The sequence below is a fragment of the Mesoplodon bidens genome (genome assembly GCF_964165515.1).
Source record: "Mesoplodon bidens genome assembly, chromosome: 18".
In the NCBI taxonomy this organism is placed as follows: domain Eukaryota; kingdom Metazoa; phylum Chordata; class Mammalia; order Artiodactyla; family Ziphiidae; genus Mesoplodon; species Mesoplodon bidens.
In genome coordinates, this window is record NC_138175.1 from 57,325,284 (window position 1) to 57,340,162 (window position 14,879).

A 14,879-nucleotide genomic window follows, 5' to 3' on the forward strand; every position below is an offset into this window, starting at 1 on the left:
ATGGGTGAGGATGAACGTGTACACTGGAGAACCCCCAGAGTGGAGAGTGACATACACCTCTGGCTTCCTACCCTAACCCTGCTCAAGTAACTGGATACGTCATTTAATTTCCAGTTCCCACTGCTAAGCCTGTTTGGCCAAGAGCCACACCGGAAACCATGCGATGCCAGGAATGTAGTGGCTCCTTCCCCGAGTGAAGGTGCCTTGTGATTACAGCAGCAGAGACACTCACGCTTAGGTCATTCTCTCCGCTCTGACCATCGTGAAAGCGGACTGTTCCCACCCAGAATGAACAGGTGACGGGAAAAGGGGGGAGTCCGAGACCTGGGTATATTCCTAGGCAGATAAAAGCGGGACCTGAGAGGTAGCCTTGAAAAATGAATAACAAAATGAGTTGATGGAGTCAAATGGACTACAGGTGAATAGCTTTACCCTTAGCAGAAAGCAGTTCTTTGATTTGGGTTTTTTTTTCTTTTGGCCGTGCCACGGGGCACGTGGGATCTTAGCTCCCAAACCAGGGGTGGAACCCGTGCCCCCTGCAGTGGAAGCTAAGAACCCTAACCACTGGACGCCAGGGAAGTCCCAAGCGGTTCTTTATTTGAAATAGGGATGAGCAACATAAGGGTGAAGACCAGTGCTGAGAAACTTAGGACCTGAGCTGGAACAAGCCTGGAAGGCTCTGCTGTGAAATAAAAGCAAAGGCACTTGCTGAACAGGAAGCGGTATGTGGCCGCCTGGAACTACAGGATTGCTCAGGACTCTGCATCTAATTAGCAGCAGCAGTTCCCCTTGATGCTCTGTCACCACAAGCATTTGGGGGGGAAAAAATACAAATTTATAAATTCATGATGACGTCGCTGTCCCTCACCCTTCATGACAGTGACACTTGCATCCGTCTTTTGAGATCAAGGAGTGATACCATCCCAAATTATAGATGAAAAACTGAGGCTCAGACACAGTGGTCCTCTGCTGGAAATTCCAGTGGGAATGCGAGGATACCGCAGGTGGGCCTGAGGGATCTCTTTGGGGTGATGGAAACGTCCTGAAATTGGGTTATAGTTATGGTTGCACAACTCTGTTGTAAGTCTGCTAAAAATCACTGTACACTTCAAATGGGTGGATTTTGCAAGATGGAAATCATACCTTAAAGAAACACTTAAAAATAGCATTGGAAGGGCTTCCCTGGTGGCGCAGTGGTTGAGAGTCCGCCTGCCGATGCAGAGGACACGGGTTCGTGCCCCGGTCTGGGAAGATCCCACATACCGTGGAGTGGCTGGGCCCGTGAGCTATGGCCGCTGAGCCTGCGCGTCCAGAGCCTGTGCTCCGCAACGGGAGAGGCCACAGCAGTGAGAGGCCCACGTACCACAAAAAAAAAAAAAAAAAAAAAAAAAAAAAATAGCATGGGAAGAAAAAAGTTACACATGAAATCATTGGCAGCTGTCCCCCCTCCAAATCTCGTCTCCTCCTTATAAAGAGAGCTCAACTTGAGGACTGCAAAAACCTTCTCAAAGTCTCACGCCAGCCATTCAAGCTCGCAACATTCTTTTTTTTTTTTTTTTTTTTTGTGGTACGCAGGCCTCTCACTGTTGTGGCCTCTCCCGTTGCGGAGCACAGGCTCCGGACGCGCAGGCTCAGCGGCCATGGCTCACGGGCCCAGCCACTCCGCGGCATGTGAGACCTTCGCGGAACGGGGCACGAACCCGTGTCCCCTGCATCGGCAGGCGGACTCTCAACCACTGCGCCACCAGGGAAGCCCAAGCTCACAACATTCTGTGCTAGAGACTCCACCAATAATTGCCACTGACTTAAGATATCAGCCAGAAACAGGTACAAGAGTAGGTACTCACCTCCCTTTGGCTACGACCCAGTCACAACCTGTGCGTTATTTCATGCAAAGCAAAACCTCCAACGAGAGAAAGTCTTCTACCAGCCCGCACTCTGTGATTGGCCCATGGCACCTGGGGGGAGGGCACACTCTGTGATTGGCCCATGGCACCTGGGGGGAGGGCAGGACTTCCTGCCCAGGGTGAAATGGCTCTCCCTATAATGATCAACCGGTGGTTCTCAATCTTTAAAATGAGACTCACATTGAAATTACCCAGGTCCTATCCTTGGTCATCCTACTTGAATTGGTCTGGGGTGGGCTTTAAGGAGCCAGGAGGCTTCAAAAGCCCCCCAGGTGATTCTGCTACTGACCAGGGTTCTTGACCTTCCCCAATCAATAGAAATTGATCAGAGGCCAGACAAGAAATTCGTGCAAGGTTTTACTGGGGCACTTGCTGCAGCAGCGGGGAGAGAGAACCAACATCAGATTCCCTTACTGGCTTGCTCCCCAAGGCAGGGGGAGGGGGGTGAGCTCTCTCCTTATATGGGGAGAGGGTAGGGGTGTATCCAGGGGGTCGGGCTGGAGGGGGGACTTAGGTGGTTTGCCCACCCATGAGGTGGTGTTTTGTGCAGGGGGCATGCTCAGTACCCTGCTTTTGCTCCGGGCTCTTCAAAATTGTCAGTTGCGTTTTTTGGTCTCTTTGTATCTTTTGTCCAGAATTTGCCCCACCTGTAGGCAGGCACGCAGTTATTTTTAGTCCCATGTAGTTTCTTTGTATTTTGTTGCTGGAGGAGTCCAGGTGCAAGCATTGCAGCAAAGGGTCCCAGGTCCCAGCCCGTCTCAATTCTTGTATTTTTTTTAAGTTTTAAAAATTGCTGTTTACTATATTTTATTTATTTTTAATTTTTGGCCGCACCATGCATCATGTTAGATCTTAGTTCCCCGACCAGGGATGGAACCCACGCCCCCTGTATTGGAAGGTGGATTCTTAACCACTGTACCACCAGGGGATTCCCCAGCCTGTCTCAATTCAAACGTGCAATCTCTCTCCCAGACCAAGTCAGGTTTTTCAACCCTGGCACCTAGTAATATTTTGAGATGGATGATTCTTTGTTAGGGGGATCTGTCCTGTGCATGGTAGGATGTTTAGCAACATCCCTGGTCTCTACCCACTAGATGCCAGTAGCACCATCCAGTTCTGACAACCAAAAATGTCTCCGAACTTTGTCAAATGTCCGCTGGGGAACAAAAATCACCCCTGGTTGAGAACCACTGACACAGGTGCAATTAGCTGACTCCATCATACCAAGGATATTGAAATGCATCCATATTCTATGTTAACTAAAATGTATCTATCACAATGGTCAAGTTCATTTGTTCTACAGCTGATGGTATTAGTTACTGTTGACATTTAAGTGTGCATCCATGTCACTTATTTTGTATCAATTCTTAAAGGTATTAATTTTAACTCATTTTGCCTCTTTGAGAGCCAATGTTTTTCAAGGAAAAAAAAATGAAAACCTGAGGACTCTCCAGGCTCTATGACTGGAAAATAGCCTGTGGCTAAATAATAATATTCAATATCTTCTAAGAACCTATAATGGAATATAATCAGAAAAAAATAACTGAATCACTATGCTGTACACCTGAAACTAACAATATTTTAAATCAACTCTAATTCAATTTTTTAAAACCATAAAATTTAGTGATGATAACATGTCACGTACATTCTAAGCCCATTGCATATATTATCTCATTCAATCCTCAAACAATAATATGAGACAGGTATTACTATTATCATAACTGTTCTGTAAACCTGAGGCAGAGAGTGTGAAAGGCAGTCAAAATCTAGAGCACATACTCTTTTGTTTTAATAAATTTATTTATTTATTTTTGGCTGTGTTGGGTCTTTGTTGCTGCGCACGGACTTTCTCTATTTGCCGCGAGTGGGGGCTACTCTTTGTTGAGGTGCGTGGGCTTCTTACTGCGGTGGCTTCTCTTGTTGCAGAGCATGGGCTCTAGGCACGCGGGCTTCAGTAGTTGCAGCACGTGGGCTCAGTAGTTGTGACACACGGGCTCAGTAGTTGTGGCTTGCAGGCTCTAGAGCACAGGCTCAGTAGTTGTAGAGCATGGGGCTTAGTTGCTCTGCAGCATGTGGGATCCTCCCGGACCAGGGATCGAATCTGTGTCCCCTGTATTGGCAGGCAGATTCTCAACCACTGCGCCACCAGGGAAGCCCTAGAGCGCATACTCTTAACCAGGGGTCAGCAAACTTTTTCTGCAGAGCCAGATAGTAAATACTTTTCAATTTTGCAGGAAATATATTATCCGTAGCAACTACTCAATTCTGCCATTGCAGAAAGAAAGCAGCCACAGACAATATATAGCGAATGGGCTGACTGTGTTCCAATAAAACTTTATTGACAAAAACAAGTGGTGGGCCAGATTCAGCCACTGGCCACAGGTTGCTGGTCCTTGCTGTTGTCTGTTATTCTCAACTTTCTATTTTAAATTGGAGAAATAGAGGGAAAAGGTGAGGGAGAGAGATGTGGAGAGGAAAGGAGTTAAAGGAATAAAGAAGACAGAAATGAGAATTAGATAATGTCAGGGACATTCTCCGGGTCACAGTAGATTCTCTACATAATTAAACATGTGAAATCTCCACCACACATCCGTGAAAAGGACAATATTTCAACTATACTATTGAGAATTGAAGTTCAAAGACATTGCAGAGCTTGACAAAAGTCTCAGAACTATCAGGGCAGATAAACCCAGATCAGAAAGATATTAAAACCTCTCTCCAATAAAATTCTTCTCTAACACTAGAAGGAGGCGACATCCTGCTGCACACCAGGATTCATCAGACATTAGGGGGACCTTGCAGCCTTGGCTGATATATAAGTGACAGATATAGCTGTGTGATTTTAATCCAATGTTTATTATAGTTATTCTCAGTGAGACGTTTGGTCTGATACACCTGTGATAGCTAGAAGTGGGAGTTCCTGAGGGAGATTTTAAATTTCTGATTTTATTTCTTTGGTTTCCCTAGAAGTATTTACATTTTGCTTTATTACAAGAGTCTGCTTTTTTCCAGCTTTATTGTGATATAATTGACAAATAGAAATTTTATATATTTCAGGTGTACAGTGTGATATTTTGTTATACATTTACGTTGTGAAATGATCACCACCATCAAGCTAACATATCCATCACCTCACATAGTGTGTGTGTGTGTGTGTGTGTGTGTGTGTGTGTAAGAAGTGTTTTCTATTTTGCCCCAATTTGCTGAAACGGAAAGATCTTTGGCCAGAGACGTTCTGGATATTTTTACTCAAAACACAGGAGAAAAACCTTGATAACTGTTGTCAACTTTTCTTTCTGTCTCCCTTGAAAATAAATTGAACTGTGTAATATTATGTTTGCCCTTATCAATCAGCCTAAGCAAATGGGAACTGAAATCACATCTTGCTATGTGTCAACTTACTATTTATAAAAAGTACCTGGCACTTTGATGCTTCTATACACACACACACAACACAAACCCTGAAAATATACTTCTCCTTCACTGTATAAAAAGTCACATCTCATCCTCTTTTCAAAACTCACACTTAGGGCTTCCCTGGTGGCGCAGTGGTTGAGAGTCCGCCCGCCGATGCGGGGGACACGGGTTCGTGCCCCGGTCCGGGAAGATCCCACATGCCGTGGAGCGGCTGGGCCCGTGAGCCATGGCCGCTGAGCCTGCGCGTCCGGAGCCTGTGCTCCGCAACGGGAGAGGCCACAGCAGTGAGAGGCCCGCGGACGGGAAAAAAAAACAAAAACAACTGATTATGTAATTACTCCCATTCCTTTCTCCCCTCAAGCCCTGTCAACCATCACTGTTTTCATCTCTATGGATTTACATATTCTAGCCTTTAGCACAAACTTAGTTAGGACTTTGGACTTTTTTTCTAATATAAAGGCGAGCCACTGGCATGTTGGTTATGATTATTATTATTATCTTCTAAGGGGAAAGAACAGAATGCCCCAAAGCCTGAAAGAACCAGGCACATCTCGAGAAACAAAAGGAGATTTTTCAGACTACAGCTTAAGATAGGGCTAGAGCAAGGGTTAGGTTTGGGGATAATCAGAAAAAAAAGCACAGAACTGATTCACTTTGCTGTACACCAGAAACTAACACAACATTGTACATCAACTATACTCCAGTTAAAAAGAAAAGAAAAAAAAATAGCACAGGGTGGGCACAGGGGAAACGTGGGAGAGTTTTGTGCAAAGGATAGAACAGGTCAGCTGTGAGAGGGGGGAATATTAGAAGTCAATCTGGAACTCATATGAGGGAAGGTTGAAGAAAGAGATAAGTGTGATGGGCCAATTAAGGTGCCACAAGGTCCCCAATGAGCAAGCTATCAGTGAGGAGACTATGGCATCCACTAGAGTCCTTCCATCCCCAACAAAGAGAGTCCTGGGACACAGAGCCAAACAGACACTGACTCAACAGCTCCTTGATGGGGCACCAAGAAGAACAACCCCCCCCACCGCCCTCCTTTTCCACAGCTGTAGCCTCTATCCTTTTACTCTCACACTCCTCCACACTAAGTCCCCTCCCCACTCCCATGACCTATCTCTTAGATACAACCAAGCCTTGGGATTCTAATGATGGTATCCTCAGTTAAGATCATCTGGTCGACCCCCATCCTGACAACTGTGTGACTTCGGGGTCTAAGGGAGGGGTGGGAGCGGCCTGTGGACAGCTCGGACCCGATGCATCAGGGGTTTCTTTCGGCTGTGCCAATCTTCTGCCAGAAGCCCCACCAGGAGTATTAGAATCACAGCCCCAAGGCATATCCGGATCAGATTGCTCTTAGTGTAATACTGGAAGGCAAGACCTGGAGGAACAAGAGAGACAGAAGCTGATGATAAAAGCCCATCTCCACAGGGGGCCCAAGTTCAATCCCCAGTCGGGGAACTAAGATCCCACATGCCGTGGGGCAACTAAGCCCAAGTGTCACAACTACAGAGCCCACGCGCCCTGGAGCCCGAGTGACACAACTAGAGAGAGAAGCCCCGCACGCCACAACTAGAGAGAAGCCCTCGCACCACAATGAAAGAACCCGCATGCCTCAACAAAGACCCCGCGTGCCGCAGGTAAGACCTGACACAATCAAAAAAAAAAAGAAAGAAAATAAATAAGTAAATAATCAATTTTTTATAAAAGACCTCACATGCAGCATGGTGCAGCCAAACAAACAAACAAACAAACAAAAAAAGCCCATCTCCAGGACCCACATACATACTGGGTTTCTCATAGCCGTATCCCACATCTGAGACTCTATTACTCCCGGCTAGCTAGATGACAATCTCCTTTCTAGAAGGTTCCTCTCCTCCTCACCAAGGGTTAGGATCAGATAAGCCCAATTGTCTAAGCATCACCTCTTCCATACACCCCCTCACAGGCCTCTGATACAGCCTCACCCCACACGCAGACACTACCTGGTTATTTGGCTAATTGTGGAAGAAGAGACTGATGTAATGGGAGGGGAGAGAGATGACATTTATCTTTCTTTCTCTGACCTTTGAGAAGGTCACCTTCACACCTGATCCCTGCCCACTTCGGAGCTCCACACACTAACAGCCCCCCTCCACCTCATACTTTACACACAAGAACCCAAGATCACAGAGCTGCAGCTTCTGTGTAGGGAAAGCAGCCAGCTTTGGGTAAAGACATGGGACGGGGAAAGGAAGTTGGTCCAGAGAAGGACACTTGCTCACCAGTTGGAGGGTCTGACTCCTTTGGAAGGACGGTGATGTTCCTAGAAGTTTCTGGGAATCAAAAAGGATACGTGTAAAGGGGTGGAACCATCTCTCCTACCCGTTTCTACCGCTATCCTGAACACATGCACTTGGGAGCTGGAATTCCAGGGTTATAAGAAGAGCATGAACTGTAGAGTCAGGGTGTTCCAGTTTGAACCCCAGACCCATCACTTATTAGATGCAGGGTCTCGGGCAAATGACTTCACATGTATGAGTCAGTTTTCCTATCTGTCCTGAGAGTGACTGGGAACCCAGAAAGGTTTTGAACAGAGGGTGAGGAGGAATCTCATCAGGGTCTTAGAAGGACCCTGCTGGCATCAGGAACCTAAAAAAAGCTAGAGTTGTGTGGACGCAGTGGAGATATCTAACCTGTCCTCTGGGGATCTGTCAAAGGTTTTCCATCTTGGGGGAAATGGAGACTTTTTTCTGGGGAAGCCAAGGGCAAAGAGAATGGCAGCATAAAGGAAGTATATGTGCATTGGACTGGAGGAATAAGAAAAATGTACTGTGTCCAGGTAACTATGATCTATTTGGGGCTGAAGCACGGGCTGTGCCTGGAAGCAATGGGAACAAGATTACACACATGGATCAGAGCCAAGTCAGAAGAGCAATGTGTAGGGATGAGCAATGGTCTCCCCATGATAGCCTTGGTGCCGCCATCTTGGAAACAGCCACATTACCCAGAACACTCTTCTGCCCCCAAGCTCAGAGCCCGTCTCCATCCCATCCTCATCTTCAAACCATGGGCTTTCCTGGGAAGAATCAGGTGGTTTTGAGAAGCAGATTAAAAGCCTACAGCCTGACACAGACGTAGAGAACAAATGTATGGAGGCCAAGGTGGGAAGGGGGGAGTGGGATGAATTGGGAGAGGGGGATTGACATATATACACTATTGATACTATGTATAAAATAGATAACTAATGAGAACCTACTGTAGAGCACAGGGAACTCTACTCAATGCTCTGTGGTGACCTAAATGGGAAGGAAATCCAAAGAAGAGGGGATTATATGTATATGTATATCTGATTCACTTTTCTGTACAGTAGAAACACATTGTAAAATTTTTAAAAATTAAAAAAAAAAAAGCCTACAGCCTGAGACGATGGAAGAGAGCCCAATCCTCCGACTCCTTTCTGTTGAGCTCTGGGTGCCTGGATACTCACCAGTGGTGGAAACTTCGTTCACGAGTGAGTGGTTCAGTTTCTTGGAGGCTTCTGAGAATTCTAAGCAAGAAGATTATAAGGAATTGGGTAATGTCAGGTTTGCCCAGTAAGTCCCTTCTCTCCATACCCCTTCTGAGATATCCAGTCTCCCTGGAACCCATTTCTCTAACACACACTGCCCAGACACACAGGAAAGACAAACTCAAAAAGCCCAAAATAGACTTCCTTCTACTTCTGAGTGGCTTAATAAGGAATGAGGTGTCAGGTGTCATTTCGAGATGTCACAGCCTAGCGTACTATTTCTTTCTTTCTTTTTTTTTTTTTTCTTTTTGCGGTATGCGGGCTTCTCACTGTTGTGGCCTCTCCCGTTGCGGAGCACAGGCTCCGGATGCGCAGGCCCAGCGGCCATGGCTCACGGGCCCAGCCGCTCCGCGGCATATGGGATCCTCCCAGACCGGGACACGAACCCGTATCCCCTGCATCGGCAGGCGGACTCTCAACCACTGCGCCACCAGGGAGGCCCCTTTCTTTTTTTTAAATTTATTTTATTTATTTATTTTGGGCTGCACTGGGTCTTTGTTGCTATGTGCGGGCTTACTCTAGTTGCAGCGAGCGGGGACTACCCTTCATTGTGGTGCAGGGCTTCTCATTGCGGTGGCTTCTTGTTGTGGAGCATGGGCTCTAGAGCGCAGGCTCAGTAGTTGTGGCACACGGGCTTAGTTGCTCCGCGGCATGCAGGATCTTCCCGGACCAGGGCTCGAACCCATGTTCCCTGCATTGGCAGGTGGATTCTTAACCACTGCGCCACCAGGGAAGACCTAGAGTACTATTTCTTAAGACACAGGCTGACATCCGATACCGCCGGAAGCAGCTGAGATGCCATGAAAATTGGGAAGACCATGGCTCACACAAAAGGTAGGGCAGTGGTTCTCAAAGTAGCATCCCCAGACCAGCAGCATCAGCATCCCCTGGGAACTTGAAAATTATTGGACCCCACCCGAGACCCTCTGAATCAGAAACTCTAGGGGTCTAGGAATCTGTCCTTTATAAGCTCTCCAAGTGATTCTCAAGCCCACTACAGTTTGAGAACCACTGATCAATGGAATCAGAGACTCAGAACTGGAGCCCAGGAATCTACAATTTTACAAGCCACTCTGCTTATTCTTCTACAGGTTAGACATCATAAACCATCCCCGAAAGGCTGGAGAGAGGTGGGGATGTGGGACAGGATAGTCATATCTATACATTTATTATACCTTCTTTACAAGCAGAAATAAGGGATTTTAAAAATAAAGCAGGGCTTCCCTGGTGGCGCAGTGGTTGAGAGTCCGCCTGCCGATGTCAGGGGACACGGGTTCGTGCCCCGGTCTGGGAAGATCCCACATGCCGCGGAGCGGTTGGGCCCGTGAGCCATGGCCGTTGAGCCTGCGCGTCCGGAGCCTGTGCTCCGCAACGGGAGAGGCCACAACAGTGAGAGGCCCACGTACAGCAAAAAAAATAAAAAAAAAAAAAATAAAAAAAAAAAAAAAAAAAAAAAATAAAGCAAATCTGTGAAAGAGGCAAATGAAATAAACTGAGAAATCTAGACAAAGAGGAGAAAGAAAAGGGGGTCCATGTGCCTTATACCACAGAAACCAGAGTGAATCCTCTGGAACTTACCTGTTACAGAGGAAGGTGGTTCTGTAGGCAACCAGCTGGGGGTAAAAGAGGTCCCTGAGAAATCAGAAAAAGAAAAGAGAGAGGATGATTCTGTGCTCTGTTAGGTATGGATCCTGAGCAAACCCAGTTTCCTCACCTGGAAAATAAAAATAAAGACGCTTCCATCATTGGACTGTCATGGGTGTTAAATAGCATTTGAAAGGCACACCTAGCACATTCTGGGGCTGCCCTGTAGCTGCCTTCCCTGCTTTTCAAACCTCAGTGCTTTCCTTTCTTCGGGATCTCTGTGACCTGCCGTCTTATCTGCCTTCCCTGGGAACAGACCGGGCTCTTGCCTCCTGGGAAGCAGATGAGGAGACAGAAACTATGGGATACATCTGGGGAAAGACAGGCATCCCATGTGGGGAGAAAAGGGAACTGCCTAAGGAATAAAACACAGCCCCGCTTTCCTCTCCCACCACCCTTGCTGCTTGCTTGTGGATTTTTTTTTTTTACCTAGACAAATCACAAGGCATTATTCATAGTATTAAAATTTCTTTTTCTTGGGAATTCCCTGGTGGTCCAGAGGTTAGGACTCCATGCTTTCACTGCTGAGGGCGTGGGTTCAATCCCTGGTTGGGGAACTAAGATCCCGCAAGCTGCACAGCATGACCAAAAAAATTTTAAAAATAAATAAAATTTAGGGCTTCCCTGGTGGCACAGTGGTTAGGAGTCCGCCTGCTGATGCAGGGGACACGGGTTCGTGCCCCGGTCCGGGAAGATCCCACATGCTGCATAGCAGCTGGGCCTGTGAGCCATGGCTGCTGAGCCTGCGCGTCCAGAGCCTGTGCTCCGCAACAGGAGAGGCCACAACAGTGAGAGGCCCGCGTACCGCAAAAAAAATAACAATAGTAAATAAATAAATAAAATTTATTTTTCTTAATGTGTATACCCAGAATAATGGCCTCCCAAATATGACAGTATCCTAATCCCCAGAACCAGTGACTATGGTACCTTACATGGCAAAAGGGACTTTGCAGATATGATTAAGAATCTTGGGCTGACTCGCAGCAACATGGATGGATCTAGAGATTGTCATACTGAGTGAAATAAGTCGGACACAGAAAGACAAATATCACAAGATATTGCTCATATTTGGAATCTTAAAAAAAGGGTACAAATGAACTTATTTACAAAACAGAAATAGAGTCACAGATATAGAAAACAAACTTATGGTTACCAGGGGGAAAGCGGGGAGGGATAAATTGGGAGATTGGGATTGATGCATACACCCTACTATGTATAAAATAGACAACTAATAAGGACCTACTGTATAGCACAGGGAACTCTGCTCAATACTCTGTAACGTATGGGAAAAGAATCTTAAAAAGAGTGGATATACGTATATGTATAACTGAAACTCTTTGCTATACACCTGAAACTAACATAACATTGTTAATCAACTATACTCCAATATAAAATTTTAAAAAATTTTTTAAATAAAAATAAGGGATCTCCCTGGTGGTCCAGTGGTTAAGACTCCACACTCCCAATGCAGGGGGCGCAGATTCGATCCCTGCTCGGAGAACTAAGATCCCACATGCTGCATGGCCCGGCCTAAAAATAAATTAATTAATTAATAAAATAAAGTAGGGAATTCCCTGGTGGTCCAGGGGTCCGTGCATCCACTGTAGGGGGCACAGGTTTGATCCCTGGTTGGGGAACTAAAGCTCCCGCATGCCACTCAGTGCAGAAAAAAAAAAAAAAAAAAAGAAAAAAGAAATAAATAAAATTTTAAAAAATAAAAATAAAGTAAATGAAAAGACTGCATATATGTATATGTATAACTGATTCATTCTGCCATGCACCTGAAACTAACACAACATTGTAAATCAACTATACTTCAATAAAACTTTTTTTAAAAAGAATCCTGGGCTGGGGAGATTACCCTGGACTACCTGGGTGGGTCCAATCACAAGGGTCCTTAAAAGCATAAGAGAGAGGCAGGAAGGAGGAAGAGTCAGAGATAGATTAGAAGATGCTATGATGCTGACTTTGATGATGAAGCAATGGACCATGGAAGCCAAGAGATGTAGGCACCTCTAGAAGCTGGAAAAGGCACCAGAAACCTCTCCTTGAGCCTCCGGTCAGCCTTGGCTGACACCTTTGTTTTATCCCCGCAGGACCCCTTTTTGACTTCTGACCTCCAGAACTGTAAGGTAATAAATTTGTGATTTTTTAAACCCGTGAATTCATGGTGAATTGTTACAGCAGCACTCAGACACTCATACATCCTCCAAAGCCTCTGTCTTCTCCTGCCCTCCCACTTTCTTCATGCCTATTGGTCCCTCCCCTGGGAGCTTCCACCAGGGCCTGTGAAGGCTGGGAGAAAAGGTTTGGTCTGCACCCCTAACCTGTGACCACGAGCTCCAGGGGGTCGCTGGGGGCCGACCACAGGTATGGAGATCTGCTGGAAAAGCTGTAGCATCGGTAGGTCCCGCTGTGGGCAGCAGTCACCGTGGTGATGGGAAAATCAGCCTGGTACCACCTGTCAGGTGTCTTGTAGGGCCCAGTGTCCCCCTCCTTGTACAGAGCAAATTGGTCAAAACTATACTGGCTCTGACACCGTAGAGTTACGTCCACTCCTGGGGCCACTGCCGTGCTGGGCTGGGCTGAGAGCGAGGGCTTGGTGAAAACTCCTGGGAGAGAAGAAAACTCTGGTATTAAAGATGGTGGCCCCTGTGGAAAACAGTATGGAGGTTCCTTAGAAAACTAAAAATAGAATTACCGTATGATCCAGCAATCCCATGCCTGGGCATATAGCCAGACAAAACTCTAATTCAAAAAGATACATGCACCCCTATGTTCACAGCAGCATTACTCACAATAGCCAAAGCATGGAAACAACCTAAATGTCCATCAACAGATGAATGGATAAAGAAGATGTGGTACATATATACAATGGAGTACTACTCAGCCATAAAACGGGATGAAATAATGCCATTTGCAGCAACCTGGATGCAACTAGAGATTATCATACTAAGTGAAGTAAGTCAGAAAGAGAAAGACAAATACCATATGATATCACTTATATGTGGAATCTAAAATATGACACAAATGAATATATCTATGAAATAAAAACAGACTCACCGACATAGAGAACAGACTGGTGGTTGCCAAGGGGGAGGGGGTTTAGGGGAGGGATGGAGTGGGAGGTTGGGGTTAGCAAATGTACCTTTTATATACAGAATGGATAAACAACAAGGTCCTACTCTGTAGCACAGGGAACTGTATTCAATATCCTATGATAAACCATGATGGAAAAGAATATTTTAAAAAATAGAATGTATATATATATATATATATATATATATATATATATATATATAAAACCGAATCACTTTGCTGTACAGCAGAAATTAACACAACATTGTAAGCCAACTATATTTCAATTAAGAAAATATTAAAACTGAAAATAAATAAATAAATAAATAAAGATGGTGGCCAGGGTCTCAGCTGTGGGGATGGGAAGGTTCCCCCACCTCTTTCCAGGCTAGGGAACTTTCCAGCTGTATCCAGCCTAGAGAAGCTACTCTTCCCACCACCAGCTCACAAAGCGGTTAAGGGAGCATGACAGGAGTGACATCACGGTACCCAGGCTCAAATCCTGGTTTTGCAGCTTAGGGGCTGGACGAATCTCCCCCTGTATCTGTGCCTCCGTGTTCTCTTCTATGAAATGGGAATGATTGGATGAGACAATATGTATTAAGCATTTAACAGAATACAGAATGCATAGCAAGCACCCAAAATATAATGGTAGTAACAAACTAGCTTAACCTGATATTATACTGTAAGCTTGTATTACAGTATACAATAGTTATATTGTAAACGTATTAGAGTGCCAGATTCCAGGTGCTGTTCCTAGACCATGCCATATATCATTCACTGAATCCTCACAAAGACCTATGCATTCATCCCTATAAATATTCCCACTTTATACATGAAACTAAAGTACACAATGCTGAATCACTCGTCCGAGGTCACAGGATAGTATAAGTGGCAGAGCTGGAATCTGCAATCATGGAGGTTGGCTCCAGGCTGTCTGCTCCTAAAGGTGAAACTATCCTACTACGTAATTTGATATAATTATTGTCATCATGGAGCATCACAAGCCGCGCCTGGAAAGCCATACTCACAACAGCCAAAGTTGCCTGATAGGGCTTCCCTGGTGGTGCGGTGGTTGAGAGTCCGCCTGCCGATGCAGGGGACATGGGTTCGTGCCCCGGTCCGGGAAGATCCCACATGCCGCAGAGCGGCTGGGCCCGTGAGCCATGGCCGTTGAGCCTGCGCGTCCGGAGCCTGTGCTCCGCAACGGGAGAGACCACAACAGTGAGGGGCCCGCGTACCGCAAAAAAAAAAAAAAAAAAGTTGTCTGATAATTATGG

The 14,879-nt window shown here is 45.9% G+C and overlaps 1 protein-coding gene across 1 annotated transcript in view; it reads right to left on the reverse strand.

The window, feature by feature from the left end:
* Positions 1 to 5,920: 5,920 nt before the first annotated feature.
* Positions 5,921 to 14,879, reverse strand: part of GP6 (glycoprotein VI platelet) — a gene marked incomplete at its 5' end in the record, with an annotated part of 37,569 nt that continues 28,610 nt past the window's right edge. Inside the window, 6 exon segments of the mRNA XM_081216088.1 lie at positions 5,921 to 6,541; positions 6,545 to 6,708; positions 7,592 to 7,642; positions 8,797 to 8,856; positions 10,456 to 10,509; positions 12,849 to 13,133. Coding sequence (XP_081072214.1) covers positions 6,488 to 6,541; positions 6,545 to 6,708; positions 7,592 to 7,642; positions 8,797 to 8,856; positions 10,456 to 10,509; positions 12,849 to 13,133 — 668 coding nt within the window. The 3' untranslated portion in view covers positions 5,921 to 6,487.